Below are 18,364 nucleotides of genomic sequence, written 5' to 3'. Positions count from 1 at the left end.
TTGACAAGGGATGTGTTAAGGTTCTTACTCAGAAAGTCATGGTGCATGGAATTGGCTAGGCTTGGAGATTGTGGGGCTGGTGGAGAGGCAACAATTAAGGATGGCTTTCAACATTTGTTGCCTAAGCAGGGGGTAGAAGGTGGTGCTTTTTAAGTGACTGAGACAGCACTGGAGAAGGGACGTGTACACAGAAGGTGAGGGCTGATGGCTTCAGTTTAGGAAATAAATGTGGAACACTGGCTGTTGTAGGACTCAACCACTGTCTACTTAAGAGCTGTTGGGAAGGTGACCTAAGTGATTAGTATCTAAGTTGCCAATCCCTTATAGAACGGTAATAATAATTAGGAAACACAACTAACTGGTTTCATTCATTTAGTCTGAAAGAATATTCTTTTTATCCATCAAAGTGGTACTCCAGGTTAAGATGAAAATGTCTCCACTTATCTATATGGTTTTACATATTTAATCTGTGGGTTGTTTCTCAAATTTTTATTTTTTAGTGTCTGTCCTGGGGCTTGAACTCAGGGCCTGCATGCTGTCCCTGAGCTTTTTTGCTCAAGGCTAGAATTCTGCCACTTGAACCACAACTGCACTTTGGATTTTTTGGTGTTTAATTGGAAAGAAAAGTCTTATATAATTTCCTGCCAGGGCTGGCTTCCAACTGATCCTCAGACCTCAGCCTCCTGAGAAGCTAGGATTGCAGGGCTGATCCATAAGCACCAGGTTTGTCAGTTAAGTTTTTAAGGGCTGAGAATGCAGCTCAGTGGTAGTTACTCACCTACCTCATGCGAGATCCAGGGTCTCACCTCCATCAACACACAGTAAAAATCACTTCATTTTTAAAATGAGGAGGAGGAGGAGGAATGATACTCTAGGATAATTGTTTTGCCATGGTAGTTACTTTCAGGGTAAAAATATCTCCATATCTATACACCAACCTGGGTAGGAATAAAAAAAAAAACCCTGCTTTATCTGAGAATGGTGGCTCACGCCTGTAATCATAACTAGTAAGGAGACTGAGACCTGAGAACAGTTATTCGAAACCAGCCAGGACATCAAAGTCCGTGAGACTGGTTTCCAATAAACTATTCAAAAAAATAAAAAGCTGTTACTGGAGCTGTGGCTCTAGTGGTAGATCACCAGCCTTGAAGGGAAAAAGAAAGGTCAGGGACAGCATTCAGGACCTGAATTTAAAGCCCCAGGACAGGGATGGATGGACACACACACACACACACACACACACACACACACACACACACACACAAAGCCCTGCTTTTCACCTTGTTCAGAACGATAAATTTCACTTGCCTCCCTGAAATGAGACACACACACACACACACACACACACACACACACACACACACACACACAGCCCTGCTTTTCACCTTGTTGAGAACGATAAATTTCACTTGCCTCCCTGAAATGAGACGTGGTGAAGAACTCACAGTAACACTTTTGTGTTCAGAGCAGGTCTGACCATCAGGAACCACCCTCTCCTATAAGGAGTCTCCTCAAGGCTTGCTCTCTGCCCACCCTTTGTTAAAGCTTCCAGAACACTCTAGAATAACTGGTCCTCCGACTCCCTGTGCTTTATCCATCTCAAGGACAGTCCATATTGATGAGAAGTTTCTTATCAACTATCCCCAGGAACAGAGATGAACATTCCCTGCTCAGCGTACCGAGAGTTCTGATTACAAAACAGCCCCTTCTCTGTAAACCTGCCCACCCGCGGCAGGCAGGCGTGTCTCCTCCTTATAAAGCTGGAAGGCCGGGGCAGCCCCGCAGGACACTGCTCTCCACATCTGGAGCGCTCCTCCTGGGCTGTAGCCCGAATGCGCGCAACTTGTAGCCTGCGTTCAAGAACCGCTGCTTCCCATGGCCCAAAGAAAACCCGGTAAGTCGGCCAACTCCAAGGTAAGCACAGGTACCCCCAAAGCGCTCGAAACCAGAACTAACCGGCCCGTCCCGGAGCAGGCGGCCTCAGGGGTCCCCGCGCCGGCTCCCGGGGGTCCGCCACTGACGTCACCTCCGCTGCCCACAGTTTCTTCTCAGAGCCGTGTCCGGAGGCCCCACCCCACCCCACCCCAGGGAGAGGTCGCGCCAGGTCGCGCGTCGCGCTGCTGGAAGGGTGGCCAAGACGCCGCCAGCGTGGCCAGCGTTGTCCGGAGCCGACCCTTGCCCAGACGCCAAGGCGCGGACACAGGCAGCCGCCACTAAGCTGCCTGCCTCCCACACTCGAGCCGTGGCAGCAAACCAAGGACCAGATCTGTGCGGAGGCCCCGCCCAGTGGTGCTGGCTGGGCCCGCAGACCCCGCCCTCCTCAGAGCGGCCTCTCTAGCCTCCGGAGCGCAGCTCCTCTCGGTGGTCTTAACCCTTGGCTTCTCAGCGCAGCGCTGTTTTCAGGACTTGAGCAGAAGAGGCGGCACGCAGGGGACTGGATGTCCAGACGAGCTCCGGAGCAAGAACGCGCGTGAGACAGCCCGAGAGACACTGAGAAGGAGAAGGGGGTTGGATGAGGGAATCAGAGAGAAACCCAGAGAAGCTGACCGAAGGAGGTGGGAGAGACTAGAGCATGGGAATAGCAGAGAGATGGAGGGAGAGACCTAGAGATTAAGGGTGGGAGATAGACACGGAGGGAGACACAAGCAAAGACAGTTATATAGCTGAGTGGACAGAGTGGAAGCATGAGTGCTAAAGTCCCTAGAATTGTCCAACTAAGAGAAGTGGTGAAAGACTCGGAGAGAGTCTCCTAAAACAGGGAAGGTGTGGGTTGGGGTCCTAGGACCAGAATTGTGCTGTAGCCAACAAGAAAGGCGCTTTCTGAGATAACCCACGTTTTCCTCAGACGCCCCAGTCTCAGTATGGCGGTTGGACAGTCTGCGTGTGGCGTATTTCTCTTTCTCTAGCTAGGGATGGCCGATTTTAAGCAGATAAGTGAGAGTGGAGTTCCTGTGGGCATCGTTTAGCAACTGGGATGCCACTGGGTTCAAATCAGTATTCAACAGGTTCACAAATAACCTGTTTCTTTGGCGTTGCCCAGCTCTCTACTCATATCTCCCACCTCACTTACAGGAGACAAAAATCACTGAAGTGTTTTCAAGGAAGGAGACATTTCCAAATGGAAACAGAAAAACTCTCCCTAGGACCTATGAGAGGCAGATGGTTAGGATGTGCCTTGTTTTTAGTAGGCTATGAGATGGTAATGTGCAAATATTTAGAGCATTTTAGTCAAATAACTAAAGCAAGCTGCAAACTGCAGTGTCTGATACTCAGAGGAGAAGGCATCAAAGGTTCTCCAGTTGACCCAGGGCATTAGACCTATGCAGGATCAGAAATTTGCTATTAGGATTGCTCACAAATTTCTATTGAAATCCCTATAGAGTTTATCTGGATTGATTTACACACACACCCAACTGAGCAAATGAATTTGAGTGTTAGGGTTATTTATTAGTTGTGCTCCAAAACGACAAGGAAATGGCCTTGTTTGGCTGACCCTTTCACTTCCAGATGAAAGGAGATTTCCATATTTTAAGCATCAAAGAGGACTAGTGTCTCTTTACCTGGACCATCTTGGCATTTAAAAAAAGTCTTGTGAACATTTTTCATAGGCAAGGAATGCTTTTTTTTTTTCATTTTGCCAGTGGTTATAAAGAAAATTATACTCGGGGCTATGTGAAATCGCTGGGTTAAAACTAAACCTGAGTGGTCCATTTTGTTTCTTTATACAGCAGGTTGGTGGGAAATACACTCAAGCATCATTGCTTCTGGTCTGGGCTAGGAAACCAATCATGCATTGTGAGGAATGTCTATGTTCTGCAAGTAATAGTGCTGTTCTCACATAAAATCTTTTTATGATATTTAGCAGATGATGACAATTGAAAGGCAAAGAGAACCACAGGTAAGCATAAGATGGCAAATCTCATTAAAAGAGGTGAGAGGAGTCTGATGTACTGAATAGTATGGGGCTCTTTGTATTTTAAAGACCTGGGTGAGATGGGGTCACAGCTAAGAACTAGCTTTGTGATCTTTATCGAGTGACTAAACCTCTCTAATCCTGTTATCTCATCTGCACAGAGGGGTAATACCAACAGAGCATCCTATTCGGAAACTCTAAAATCCAAATTGTTCCAAACCCTGAAACTTTTTGAGCACCACTGTGACAGAACTGCTGGAAAATCGCACAACTTATCTCCTTTGACAGATTCTTGTTAGAATACAAGTGTGATTGGGGGTATAGCATTAAAGAGGGTAGACAGCATACCCTGAGAACCTGGGTTCACCCTTAACCGTGCACATACTCAAGCACATGTGTACAGACGTGCACAGACACAGAGACTACACAATAATCACTTTTAGGTGATGTATATTATATGTATGTGAAACATGAATTTTGTCTTTATACTTGGGTCCCATGCCGAAGAGATCTCAAATTAGATATATGGGTGTATTTACATATATCAAGATATAAATATATGTGTGTGTGCACATATTCCAAAATCTGGAAATCATATGAAATCCAGAGTAGTTTTAGCCCTAAGTATGTCATATAAGAGTTACATAGCCTATAAAATATATCCCCCTATGCCCAAGGGGAACGCTTTCCTGACCACCTGGGCTGCAGGCCCTCTCTGAGTTCAGTCCTCTCCTTGATCCTGCTATCATTATTTCAGTTGCACTTTTCAGTTTGGCCCCCTGCCTTATGGACCAAGAGTTTTGGGCAGACTGTTACCCTTCAGGATATATTGCACATCTGTTGATTGAAAGTATCACAGCTAAACTTTCTGCTTATCAGATATCTTTGGGTCTTTTATCCCTAGAGTGTCCAGGGTCCAGAACCATGTGGTATCAATGCAGTCGCTATGTGTTCCCATTTACAATGTGTAGCTACAGGGGTTCTCAGCTGAAAATAGACTACTGTGAAGGAACAGCCATGGCAGTTCCTTTGCTGGAATTCCTCCTGCTCACTTAGCAGAATGAGAAATGTTATGTCTTCTGTCCCCACTCTCTTCTCAAGTGTCTAGTATCAGCGCGGACACCACCTCTTCTACTTACTGTATATGTTGAAGAGCCTTTTGCTTCCTCAGACTGAGCTCTGTCCTCAGGAGGGTGCTATATTGGATATCTCAGTGACCAGACCTCTGTACAAGTGTGCCCTCAGTAAACGCTTGTTGGGCAGTCAGGTTATCTTATTTTGTAGTTGAAAGGTATAGATGTCATTGAGGCAGCCATCAGTAAGATCTGTAATGAGAACCCGGAGAACAGTGACTTTGGTGACCAGTTGGACTCTCCACTGGTAAAGGGAGACTCTCTTTTTCTTCCTCTTGCTGCTTTGACAACTCCTCCTCTTTTTCTCCACCCCCTTTCTTTGTACTGGAACTGCTTTTCTGTGTCTGTGTCTTCGTGGCCCACCTGACTCGACATGCCTAACTGAGGGACCACGTTTCCATTTTCTTCCTTCCTACTCAGAAGTGGATGTCTCTGAATGTTTACTGACTTCAGTGTTCTTTTATAGTGACCCTCCTAAGAAGAGCATCCCTTCCATTCCAGACACAGTGAGATAGAGCCTATCACTTAAATAAAAGAAATACAGAACACCTGAATGCCAGGTGTGAGACACACTTGCAGAGCTGTGCAGTAATGCACTGAGGGAACATGGATTCCTTCCCCTAGCATTCAACAAGGTAGTCACAGAAAGTTCAGCACCTCACTTGCTTAAATATTTGTCAATTATTTACCTGTAGGATTTTGCCATTTCTAAAAAAAATCATCCTAGTGGTTAACTGATAGTGATCAAAGAATTCTATTCTTTTGGACTGAAAAACATATTTCTTTTCCTAAGTATATTTAATATAATCAGGGAAAGGTAGATAATGTATGTGTCATTACTTTGTACTTCAAAATCAGTACAGTTCTTTAGAGTGGTCTGGACATCATATGCGTTTACTTGTTTAGCTTTTTTTCTTTCTCCTTGCCACAACTAGAATGGGAGCTAATGGCAGTAGGATTCCATGTACCGAGGATATAGCCTGGCATGGATGGAAAATATTTGCTCAGTTGTTACTTGGATCCTTGTACTGGCTTCTAACACATGAACCTGGCCTCTAGGACTTTCCCTCTCCTATTTCTGCGCTGGGATTGGTTGCTAGTTCAGCTTCTAAGGACACTGAGAGTTCCGGGAGGCAGTGACGCCACCAGGGGCATAGACATCTAGACTCCTAGTTGGAATCCTGCTCTTTCCTGGTCATGTGATATTAGAGACATTACTTAATCTTTCTCAATGTTTTTCTCAATGCAGTAATCTCCTGCTTTCCAATATGGATTCTAGAGGGTTGACATACTGAGATATCTGTAAAGGACCCACATTCAGTTGATAGATGTTTGTTAACACCCTTGGACTGGAAACTTTGTGATGATGAGTGAACTAGAGAAATTTGCTGGCCTCAGTTGGCTCCCAGGCTAGTGAATAAGAAAAACAGGTAACCATCATTTGCCATCTGGGAAGAGTTAAGGATGGGAGAGGGGCAAGAACAAGGTGCTGTAGGAGCTCCTAGGCAGGTAATCCATTCAGGGATTGAGGAACAGACCAGAGAAGACCTGGTAGAAGGAGTGCTATCTAAGCTGAGTACTGAAGGTTGGTAAAGAGGTGAAAGTCTTCCAAGGAGCCATCCTATTAGAGAATCTTTCATCTAAGATGATTATTCTCATCTATTTCACTGGCCCACAGTTGGCTGAGTAATGGGGAAGTGACCCAGCATTTGCCAAGGTGAAAGGAACATGTGGATGTCACTCCTGGACACAGTGGGAAAGAAAAAGATGCATGGTCCTTGGTAGCATTGGTAGATCACAAATTATATCTGACCAAGGCACACTCCTCCCCCTGATTGTTTTGTGTGATGATAAGGTGCTTTTCTGACTAAGCCTGACTGAGGGAGTTTCTCTTTACTAATAAACAAGAGCAGAATTCCTTATATGGTGAGCATTGTAGATGCGTGGACTTTATTTTTGTGACAACAGTATAATGTAATGGTTAAGGATACTTGCTGGTATTCCATACAAGCACATTTGTTCCCCAGTTCTGCCATGTGCTATTGTATCATCCCAAGGAAACAGCCCTCACCTCAGTTGTGAATACGCAAATGACAGGGTTGTATTCAGGACCATATAACAGGATAGTGCAGAGAAAGTACAAAGAAAGGAACCTGACACATTTCCTATCATTACACCTACTGACGCTTCTGTGGGATAGTCTGGAGGAAGGCTTTACTCTTGCACTTCATACCCTATAGGGAAGGACATTAAGGTCTCATTAGACTTTTCTGGTGAGCCTGAGAGCCTTTCTCTTCCTGCCCCTCTTTGAGCTTTTCCTGGATGATCTTTCACCAGAATGCAGGCAGTGTCATTGTGGAGTTCCTGTCTAGATCCATCACCTTAGGTCGGATGGATCTTTACAGGTCAGATCGAGCACTTTCCTATAGTTCATTGGAGCTACTTCTTTGTTTGGATTTCGCCCGGGTATGCCCTGGATTTTGTTGCTCCTTCACAGAATTAGACGCTCCCCAAAACACAGATACCCTCACCCTCACCCTGCTGTCTTTAACCCAAGTCATCTACCTCCTGAAGATTTCATTCCCACCAGATCCCAGTGTGGGTCCGCTACTGAAGTCTGTCTTTTTACATCATTCTACCTCCCCACTTGTGAAATGAAAAGAGCTCTGCCAGCTTTGGAGGTTGATTGGGAGACCCAAATGAGACAAAGGAATGGGTGTAAAACACCTACAGCATAGTTTAAGCTACATGGGAGGTACCACATAAACGAATCAGATTCCTTGTCATCCACATCAGTTGGCACTGGAGAGTAACACAACTCAATCAGTGTTTTGGGGCTGAGATATGATATGATGTTTGTGGGTAAATTAATCAAGACACTGCAGAGTAAACAAAGCAGTAGTATTTTCACAGATCCAGGTAGCTATGCATATCTGCATTGAGCTATGGATAGACTTACTTATTTCAAAGCATTGTCTGCATGGGGTTGTGAGTGCTGGCAGATCCAAAAGCCAGAGAACAGATCACACCACTGAGATTGGACATTGCATTCTTGAGTGTGAAATCTGGAGGAGTGCCAGCATGCTGAAACTCCAGCAGAGGTCTTGTGTTCCAGTCTTCAGACTGCATTGCTTCTACCTTGAGAAGCCTCAGTCTCTGCTCTTGAGACCATCAGCTTGACTGGAAGCCACTCACATGCTTTACTTCAAGTCTGATGATTGTAAGAGGTTACTACTCCCACAGATACCTTCACGGCAACATCTGCACTAGTGCTACATCGCCAAGGTACCCTAGCCTAAACAGTTTAGCACACTAAACTGACTATCAAGGTAGGAAGCAATCCCATGTTGATGGTCAGGACAACACATCCCAACTGAAGTTCTGTGGAATAAACTCTGTAGGTTCACTCCAGGCAGTGGTCTCCTGTCTTCAGAAGCTGCCTTGAGATGGGGAGAAAGGAAACTTGAGACCTAAGTGTTTAAAACAAAAATTTAACACAAGGTCTCTGGGCCAAGAAATTCTTTTTTGCCAGTCCTGGGGCTTGAACTCAGGGCCTGGGCACTGTCTCTGAGCTGCTTTTTTTGCTCAAGGCTAGCGTTCTACCACTTGAGCCAAAGCACCACTTCTGGCTTTTTCTGTGTATATGGTACTGAGGAATTGAATCCAGGACTTCATGCATGCTAGGCAAGCACTCTACCACTAAGCCGCATGGCCAGCTCTGGACCACGAGATTCTTACATGATGAGGTGAGTAAGATGATGAAGGACTGGAAGTCACTTCTTCCCCTGTCCCCAAACAGAGGACTTCTTGAAGCCTCATTACCCTTAACACCTCTAGAGAGGATCCTGTGTAACTTCACATGTGTGGTTCCAGAACCTTGTGGTGCCTACAGAAATAGGACAGACAGTATGTATCATGCCCATTGGAGAAACAACATCCTATATTGGATACTGATTCAGAGCACATGCAGCCTTCTGGAAAACTTCACTCCGACAAGGAACAGATAGGAAAGATTGAGTAACACCTGGGTCAGTGTGAGTTAATGCTTCTAAAATCTCAGTATTTCTTCATAAAAAGATACTTGTGAGAATTCTTTTCTTTCTGTGAGAATTGGCTTTGTAAATGAAGAAATAGGATGCTGAGAGGGTGAGTCCCTCTGACATACGTCTATAGGTTGAGAGATAATTCGGTTAAGATTATGTTCCAGATGTCTCTCACATAAGTATTTATGGGGCATGCTGTTGGCTCTGGGATGTAATTGGACAAGCTTGTTGGAAACAGCTTCCAAGGACTGAAATGTTAAGAGACTCTCATTCTGTGATGCATGCTTCTTGTTTGCATGTATGCATGGTTAAATGACATGATTTGGAAGGTTTTAACATTGTTTTGTTTCCTAGTGCAATATTTAATTAACAAATATTTCTGAGTCCCCACTGTGCTCCACAACCACAAGCAAATTCTTGGTTTCCAGGTTTTCTAAAAGGATAGAGCTTGGATTGGTGCCCTAAAGTATCAATTTAATATACCATGTTTTTAAAATAAAATTCTTCCAAGATTTGTTTATTGAAAGATTATGGAGAGATTCTCTTATTAAAACATCAGCCACTTGTGTTTTTTCAATCAACATACAGTAAGACTGTGCTATTGTTTGTGCTGGTCCTGAGGCTTGAATTCAGGACCTGGGCACTTAGCATTTTTACTCAATGCTGGTGCTTTACCACTGAGCCACACCTCAACCCCTGGGTTTTTGCTGGTCATCTGGAGATAAGAGTCTCTTAGACTTTCCTGCCTGGCTGGCTTTGAGTCACTTTCAATGTCTGTAACTTTTTATGATATTGAGCATTGTTTCATATGCTCACATCCCACCTCATTTTCTAACTTGGGGTTGTTTTTTTCTTACTATTAAGTTGTGTGTGTGTGTGTGTGTGTGTGTGTGTGTGTGTGTGTGTGTGTCTGAGTATTGGGGCTTGAACTCAGGACGTAGCACTTTTGCTTTGCTTTTTAACACAAAGCTGGTGTTCTGACACTTGAGCCATACCTCCACTTCTGATTTTTACTGCTTAATTGAAGCTAAGAGTTGCATAGACTTTTCCATCTGGCCTGGTATTGAATTGTGATCCTCACATCTCATCCTCCTAAGTAGCTAGGATTACAGGTATGAGCCACTAGTAGCTGGCCCTATTAAGTTTACAAGTACTCTCTAAATTATGGATGTAAGATCTTTGTCAGATCTTTGGTTCCCACGCATTTTTCCTAGTTTGTAGCTTCATTCTTGTTGTCCTAACTCACAGGTTTTTTTTTTAATTGTGAAAATACCATACAGATTTTTCTGAGCCAAAGTTTCAAATTTTGATGAAGTCCAGCTTATTCATTTATTTCTTTCCTACATCTGATTTTAACTTCAAATTTGCTCTTCACTGTTCTCTGGCCTTAAATGTTCTTGTACAGCATCTTAAAAATTTTTTTTTGCCAGTCCTGGGGCTTGAACTCAGGACCTGAGCGCTGTCCCTGAGCCTCTTTGTGCTCAAAGCTAGCGCTCTAACACTTGAGCCATACGGCCATTTCCAAGTTTTTTTTGAGTAGTTTATTGGAGATACAAGTCTCACAGGGACTTTTCTGCCCGGGCTGGCTTCGAACAAAGATCTTCACATATCAGCCTGCTTAGTACCAATGTATTGGATCTTTTGAAAGCCCTATTATTGGGCCTGGGAAGATGGCTCAGTGGTAGAGTGCTTGCCTCTCATGCATGAGGCCCTGGGTTCAATTCCTTAGCACCACATAAACAGAAAAAGTCCGAAGTGGCGCTGTAGCTCAAATGGTACAGTGTTAGACTTGAGGGACAGTGCCCAGGCCCAGAGTTCAGGCCCCATGACCAAAAAAGAAAGCCCTATTATTAAACATTTGATGGTTACTTCTAGACCATTTTTGGTTATTGCATATATAAATTATACGTGTGTGTGTGTGTGTGTGTGTGTGTGTGTGTGTGTGTGTGTGTGTGTGAGATGGGGCTTGAACGCTAGCACTCTACCACTTGAGCCACTGCGCCACTTCTGGTTTTCTGGTGGTTAATTGGAGATAGGAGACTCATGGACTTTTCCTGCCTAGGCTGGCTTATGAACTGCAATCCTCAGATTTCAGCCTCCTGATTAGCTAGGCGTACAAGCGTGAGCCACCAGCGCCCAGTGAGATTCATATTTTTATATAGATATACAAGACTAGTTGTAAGAAAATTGTTCTCTCAAATTCCCTTGTGCTCATTTGTTTATATTTGTATGGATGTGTTTATGGAATATGTTTTCTTTCTTTGAAGTGTGTCTGTTCCTTTCCAGAACAATATTCTTTTTTTAATCTTTAGGTTTTATTTTTTTTTCTATTAATAAGTTTTTAAATTGTGAAAATACCATACAGAGGAGTTACAATTACATGAGCAAGGTAATGAGTACATTTCTTATCAAGCATTGTTGCCTCCTCCTTTGTTTCCCCTTACCATCCCTGCCCCCCCCCCCCGCCTCGCCAAAGTTGTATAGTTCATTTTTCAACATAACATCTTGTACATCTCATTGTTGCAATGGGTCCACCTGTATCCCTATTGAAACAGGTACTGATGACTCATGCCTGTAATCCTAGCTACTCAAGAGGCTGAGATCTGAGGAGGATCTTGGTTCAAAGCCAGTTGGGGCAGAAAAGACTATGAGGCCGTTATTTTTAGTTAACTACCCACAAGATGCTACCTTTGAGCAAAAACCCCACAAAAACACAAAAAAAACGAACAGACAGCTCCCAGGTCCTGAGTTTAAGCCCTGTATCAGCAAACAAAACAAGTAAATGATATGATTTGTTCAAATTAATTACTTTTGAAATTTGAAGTTCCAGAAGAGTACCAGTGCAATATCTGTAATCCTAGCTGTTTAGGAGACTGAGATCTGAGGACAGTAGTTCGAAGCCAGCCCAGGCAGGAAAGCCTGCAAGATTCTTATCTCCAATTAACTACCCAAAAAGCTGGAAGTGGAGCTGTGGCCTCAAGTGTTAGAGTGCTAGCCTTGAGCACAAAAACTCAGGAATATTGCCCAGGCCTTGAGTTTAAGCCTCAGAACCAGAAAAAAAGTTCCACATTGAAGTTCCACATTAATTGCAAATTCAGCTTATTTATATGAACATATTGCTTTCTAGGGTTTTGATTGGTTTGGATTAATTCAAGTATAGGTAATTAAAAATTTTCCCTTTGTACATGTTCTAATCCATAAACATGTTGGTTCTCTCCATTTATAATTATGATTTTAAATCTCTTTCATTAGCATACTTTTCTGTTTGTAGCTATCATAAAAAGTATTGTTTTTAAGTTAGATTTTTAGCATTCATATGGCTTTTTACCATGGGTTGACAATCTTTGGGTTGTTATTTTCTTTGTTTGCTTTTTGGGGTTTGAGACAAGCTCTTACTACGGTTAGTTTGGAACTCACAATGTAGCCCAGGGCTGGTCTTAAACCAGAATCCTCCTGATTCAGCCTCCTAAGTGCTGGGGAGTACCACCCTGCACATATGGCTTGATCTTGTCTCCTCAATTATTAGTTCCAGGAATTTGGATGGAAACACAATGAGTACTTCATATGGATGGTCATAGAAATCTATAAGGAAGGGTAGTTCTGTTTCTTCCTTTCTCATTGACATGTTATTTACTTTCCTTGCATTGCTGTACCATCTAAGATGTCCAGCATGAAGTTGAATAGTCACAGTAAGAGAAGCTGCCCTTGGGCTGGGAAGGTGGCTCAGTGGTAGAGCGCTTGCCTTGCATGCCTGAGGCCCTGGGTTCAATTCCTCAGCACCACATAAGAAAAAAGCCGGAAGTGGCGCTATGGCTCAAGTGGTAGAGCGCTAGCCTTGAGCTGAAGAGCTGAGGGACAGCGCCCAGGCCCAGAGTTCAGGCCCCACGACCGGACCCCAAAAAAAAAAGAGAAGCTGCCCTTGCCTAATGGAGAATCCAGTCCATTTGAGGCAATTAAGTAGGACATCAGTTCTAGGTTGAATGTGCCCTTTGACTGGTTCAGGAAGTAAACTTCTATTTGTTGTATGTTAGTCTTTCTAATGTCATCAGTGGATTTAAATTCATATCAAGTAATTATATATTTATATATATAAATATATATATCTTGATCTGATGTTATCTTTGTTCTTCTTTTTCCTGACTGCACCACTGTGAAATACATTGACAGGATTTGCACCTTAGTGAGAGAAACACTTTGGCATTCCTGGCAGAAAACCCACTTTATCATGGTTTGTTTGTTTTCATACATTGCTGGCCTGGAACTGTGGCTGTTCTTGAAGAACGTTTATCTTACTTCTTATGCCAAGACAGAAAACCTGTCTGTTTTCTGTTTTCATGGTACCAGTTCAGTGCTACACTTATGAACACATTTGGAAATGTTCCCTCTGCTCTGTATTCTGGAAGGTATTGTGTAGAAAGGGTATAATTTCTTCATTTTAAATCTGGTAGAATTCAGCAGTGAAACTCACTAGGCAAGCCGAAATATTCTTTTATACTCATATTCTCACTTTATGGTATCATTATTCACAACAGCCAAGAGGTGTATATACACTAAATGTGCTTTAATGGGTTAGTGGGTAAAATTTATATCCATAAGTTCATATATACAAACAGATGGGTTATTACTTACCCTTAATCTCTTTATAAATTTGATGAAACTTGAGTAATTATGGCAAGTGAAATGAGCCAGGTTTTTTAAGTTCTTATTGCTCCTTATTCCAATTTGCAGGTATGCAATACAGTAAAACTCACAGAAGCAGAAATCAGGATGTTAGTTTTTAGAGGTCTGGAGAATTTGGAGAAAGATTTATTATTAATAGCTCAATTACTGTAAATGATGTAACACTGAACACACTGTTTCATCTTGGGTGAATATTGATAGATCATGATTTTCCAGTAATGGAGACAACACACCAAGGTTTTGAATTTATTTATGTAGAGCTGATTGTGGAGAAACATGCTTTTTGTATCAGTGGTAAATTCTCTTCTTTCATGCTTGAAAGTGGTAATGTGATTTTTTTCTTTCCCATTTCCTCCACTATTACCTGCCCCTGATCAGGTTTATTAAACATATTAATCATTTCAAAGAACCAGTGTTTTGTTTAGTTGAGTCCCAACCATGCTGTGGAACTACAGAATTTTGCTGAATTTTTTAGTACATGAAAATTTTATTTGCACATAGTGGGAATCTTGTGGTAATTTCCATAAGCATGAGCAAACTTTTATTTTATTGTAAAGATGCTGTACAGATGGGTTATAGTTACAAGAGTAAAGAAATAAGTACATTTCTTGTTGAACCTTGTTACCCCCCCTTTGTTTTTCTCCCTTCCGTCCCCTATCTCTTCTCTCCCCCGAAGAAGTTGTGAAGTTCATTTTCAACATAGTGCCTTGTGAGAATCATTGTTGTAATGGGTCATCCTGTGTCCTTGTTTCAACATTTTGTTATTCCCCTTACAATACCCAAATTAGATAAATGTATATACACGATGCAGGGTACCAAAATCAAATACAGTGACAACAGGGGATGTCATAGGGAAAAAAAAAACAAAAAAATTACCAAGTACATTAAAAACAACAACAAAGAAAAACTATGGAGGGGATGTGGCCAAAAGGGAACACTACTGCACTGTTGGTGGGAGTGTAAACTTGTTCACTCTGGAAAGCAGTATGAAGATTCGTCAAAAGACTATACATAGAGCTCGCCTATGAGCCAGCAATCCCACTTCTGGGAATTTACCAAAATGATCACAAACAAGACCATACTAAAGCTACAAGCACAACTATGTTCATTGCAGCATTTTTCACAATAGCCAAGATACGGAACCAACCCAGATGCCCCTCAGTAGATGAATGGATCAAGAAAATGTAGTATATATACACAATGGAATTCTATGCCTCCATCAGAAATGGAATTTGTTAGGAAATGGAAAGATTTGGAAAAAATTGTACTAAGTGAAGTAAGCCAGGCCCAAAGAAACGTAGGTCCCATGGTTTCCCTTATGTGCAATAATTCATATAGGTCTTATCAGATGAACAGAAAAGCTCAAAAACTGTACAAATGACCATATAAGATGATGCGAAGCAAGCTTTTTTTTAAAAAAAGTAATTTTATTTATATTACTAAGGCATTGTTTCATAAGTGAGGTAATGAGAACATTTATGTTCTTGGACAAAGTTTACACTTTTCATTAGATGTAAAGCCAGTGATCATGAACACAAGAGTCCCCAGAGGTTTGTCACCCTTGGTAAACATACTTACAATTTCATAACGTTTACTGTATGCAAGTTTAGGAATATTTAGGAGAGGAGCACATGTTAGTCAAATATAGCTTGTTCTTATAATCATTCTCCAGAATGGCCTATAAAGAGTCAGCGGTCAACAAATACTGTTAGTAGATTTCCATATTGTACGCATGCTCCATCGATGGAATAAGTAGTGCCATTTCTAAAACCAGTATGTCATTCAGCTGACTTCCTAAGCTCTGGATGTACATTAGCACATGGAATCCACAGAAGAAGCCTAGGAGGTGGTTTTGACACCTAGGAAGAGGAGGGACAGGATTGTAAAGTAAAATGCATAACCATGGACTCTCCTCCTTGTCCTGTTCCCCTTTGTTACAGTGTGGCCTCTGCTGGCAGCCCATGGTCTCTAGCTTCCTTCTGCTTACTGCAAGTCCTCCCTGTTGACCATCCCATCTACACCACACCCCAGTAGGGCTTCCAGCTCAGACCAGACCCCATGGATCCACTGGAGAAATGGAATGCGGCATTGAATTCCGGGTCTCCCCGGCTGACCATTACTGCGGCCTCCCAAGAGGTCATGATGGTCTCTGAGCCTTGTTCCTCCCAGCAGCTCAGGATGAGCTTCAGCGAGCTGAGCCCAGGTGCAGGTCCCAGTGCCTCTGCGCCTCTGCCCGAGGGGCTGGTTCAGCAGCATTACAGGGAGGAGAAGAGTCTGCTGAGGCAAAGGCGCTGGGAGAGGCTGGGGTTATCTCAGAAGAAGAAGGCGTCCCCGGGCCACGTGAGACGCAGGCACCGCGACCATATGGCTCCTTACGCAGTGGAAAGGAACACCGGATCTTCTCCAGATGACAGAGCTCAGAATCGGATCCGATGTGAATGTCGATACTGCCAGGGCCACGGGCCATCCACGGGGATTTCAGGGGAAGGAAATGCCACCGCCAGTTCTTCCTCTTGGGAGTCGCTGGTACAGGGCCTCAGTGGCTTGACCCTCAGCATGGGCACCAACCAGCCTAGCCTTCTGCCAGAGGGGGCGCAGCAGCAGCAGCAGCCACCTGAAGAGAGGTGCCCACGGGAGAGGCAGCAGGAAAACAAGAAGATGTTCCAGAGGCTGCTCAAGCAGTGGCTGAAAGACAACTGAGATGGTGATCCTCATGGGACAGAGACTGAAGGGAGGCAGACGTGCTGTGTGGTCAGCTTCTGGACTCGTGTCCCTCTTGGGCACAGTGAGCATTCTTCTTAGGACTCCCTAACCCTGTGCTGACCAGAATCCTCTTGGCATGACAGTTCGTTCGCTCCCGGGAAGTCTGTCATCTCTCCTGCCAGCTGTTGTAGGACAGTCGTGAGGCATTCTGGGACATGGGAAACAGCATATCGGTGGTCCTCAACTCATCACATGTGGTCACTTTCTCCACCTGGCTCTCCATCTTTGCTCTCTACCTTGTGCCAGTAAGATGTAAGCTGTCTCTGTGGTATGACTGCCTTGTCGATGTCCATGTGCTTTTGTGCCATTTTATTGACTGTCAGCCAGGAGCAGCTTTCTGTCAGTTTGAAGTGGCAGGATGTGACACTGAGATCCGGGTTCAAGAATCTGCTTTGGAACACAAGTGTGGGAAAGGGATGTCGATTTGGACTCTAGTGGGTCACCATTGTACTGTCTGTGTAAAGTATTATGACTATGATAAACTAACTGTGAGTAAATGTTTCTCTGCTCCTTAGCAATTGCGTGTTCTCCCACGCAGGACTTTTTCATAACATCACCAATACCAAATAAACGTGCACATGAAAGGAAATTAACTTTAGAATTGGGGTTTGTGAATCGATAGTGGTTTGTTTCTTGTGGGATCTGAGAGACTACCTTGAAATCCCTGACCAGTGAAGTGGAGCAGGCAACAGGCACTCAGTAGTGGGAGACTCAGGGTAGATGGGAGTAGAGTGTGTGGGGAACAGGAAGAGAACCTACTCTAGTCACCATCGGAGGCACTGGCAAGGACCAGCCCTCAGAGCAGGCAGCCATCGAGGTTGTGAGGGTATACTCCTGCACACAGGAGACTGGAAGCCGAGTCTACTTGCCCCCATAAGAGCCCTGAGGCTTGGCACTAATTTCCTGGCTGAGGTATCCAAAGGCCATTCCTGGTGGCCTGGTGCACTGGTTGGTGAACATGAATAGCAATCGTATGCTTGCTTCCTGGGAACCAGAGCATCATTGAGTTATTTCAAAGTCAATTTGGGAAGTAGACACCAGTCTTTATAATTAAGGAGGCCTGACTGATAAAAATCTGCATTTTTTCCCTCTATAGAAACCCATGATATGTTCCCAGCCAGGGGCTGTGCCGTTCTTCTGGGCTGAAAACAAATTCTTCTCTGTGTCAGTTCTTTTAAGGAAGCACCAGAGCTGCACTGCTGCAATCACCTTCTTGTCTCCTTCCAAGGGAACTGGCTAAAAAACAGGTGAGTTACTCACATTCTGGACTTGGAATCTCATCAGGGATGAAAAGTTAAACCAGCCTTGCCAGGACTATCTTCCAACGTCTGGGGAGAATGTATTGCATATGAATGTGTGTAGGTATGCGTGTATGTGTACATGTATGTGTACCTGGGTGTATATGTATGGTGAGTCTGGCTGTCTTTAAGAGAAGGCATCATGACATTGCACTTGGCTGATTATTTAATAGGTGTTAAACATTATTCTCTGTGTGCACGTACCTTAGCTCATTTCCCCTCTGGCATAGACACATCATTTTGGCAACAGTGTCAGGCTCCAGTTAGGGAACTTGCCAGGGTCTCACATCCAGCAAAAGGCAAAACTGACAAACAAACCAAGACAGGCTTCCATTGTAGCTGGTACCCTTCACCAGTCCCTTTCTGTCATGCTGTCATGACTGAGATGAAGTGTATGGACCCAGTGACCTCGATGGACAGTACATACCTTAAATGACCAGGGAGGTCTTCCTAAGATGTGTTGAATCTAGGCTCTGGTGGTTCATGCCTGTGATCCCATGAGTCATGAGGCTTAGATCTGGAGGATTAACTTTC

General features: G+C 43.7%; 1 protein-coding gene across 3 annotated transcripts; it reads left to right on the top strand.

Annotated features, from left to right (window-relative positions):
* The first annotated feature begins 1,393 nt into the window (after positions 1-1,393).
* Positions 1,394-17,121, top strand: LOC122112051 (protein FAM156A/FAM156B-like). Of its 3 annotated transcripts, none has more exons than XM_042684882.1 (2): positions 1,394-1,894; positions 15,710-17,121. In XM_042684882.1, exon 2 carries the CDS (start codon positions 15,828-15,830, stop codon positions 16,467-16,469), a length of 642 nt encoding a protein of 213 aa, XP_042540816.1. In that variant the 5' UTR covers positions 1,394-1,894; positions 15,710-15,827; the 3' UTR covers positions 16,470-17,121. The 3 variants fall into 3 exon arrangements, with proteins under 3 accessions (XP_042540816.1, XP_042540815.1, XP_042540817.1); XM_042684881.1 differs by lacking the exon at positions 1,394-1,894 and adding an exon at positions 2,342-2,470; XM_042684883.1 differs by lacking the exon at positions 1,394-1,894 and adding an exon at positions 3,761-3,898.
* The last annotated feature ends 1,243 nt before the right edge of the window (positions 17,122-18,364 follow it).

This window comes from Dipodomys spectabilis, unplaced genomic scaffold (assembly GCF_019054845.1).
Source record: "Dipodomys spectabilis isolate Male_0828 unplaced genomic scaffold, ASM1905484v1 ptg000091l, whole genome shotgun sequence".
Taxonomy (NCBI): domain Eukaryota; kingdom Metazoa; phylum Chordata; class Mammalia; order Rodentia; family Heteromyidae; genus Dipodomys; species Dipodomys spectabilis.
Note: the sequence above shows the minus strand (reverse complement) of the source record. Positions and strands in the feature narration are given on the sequence as shown.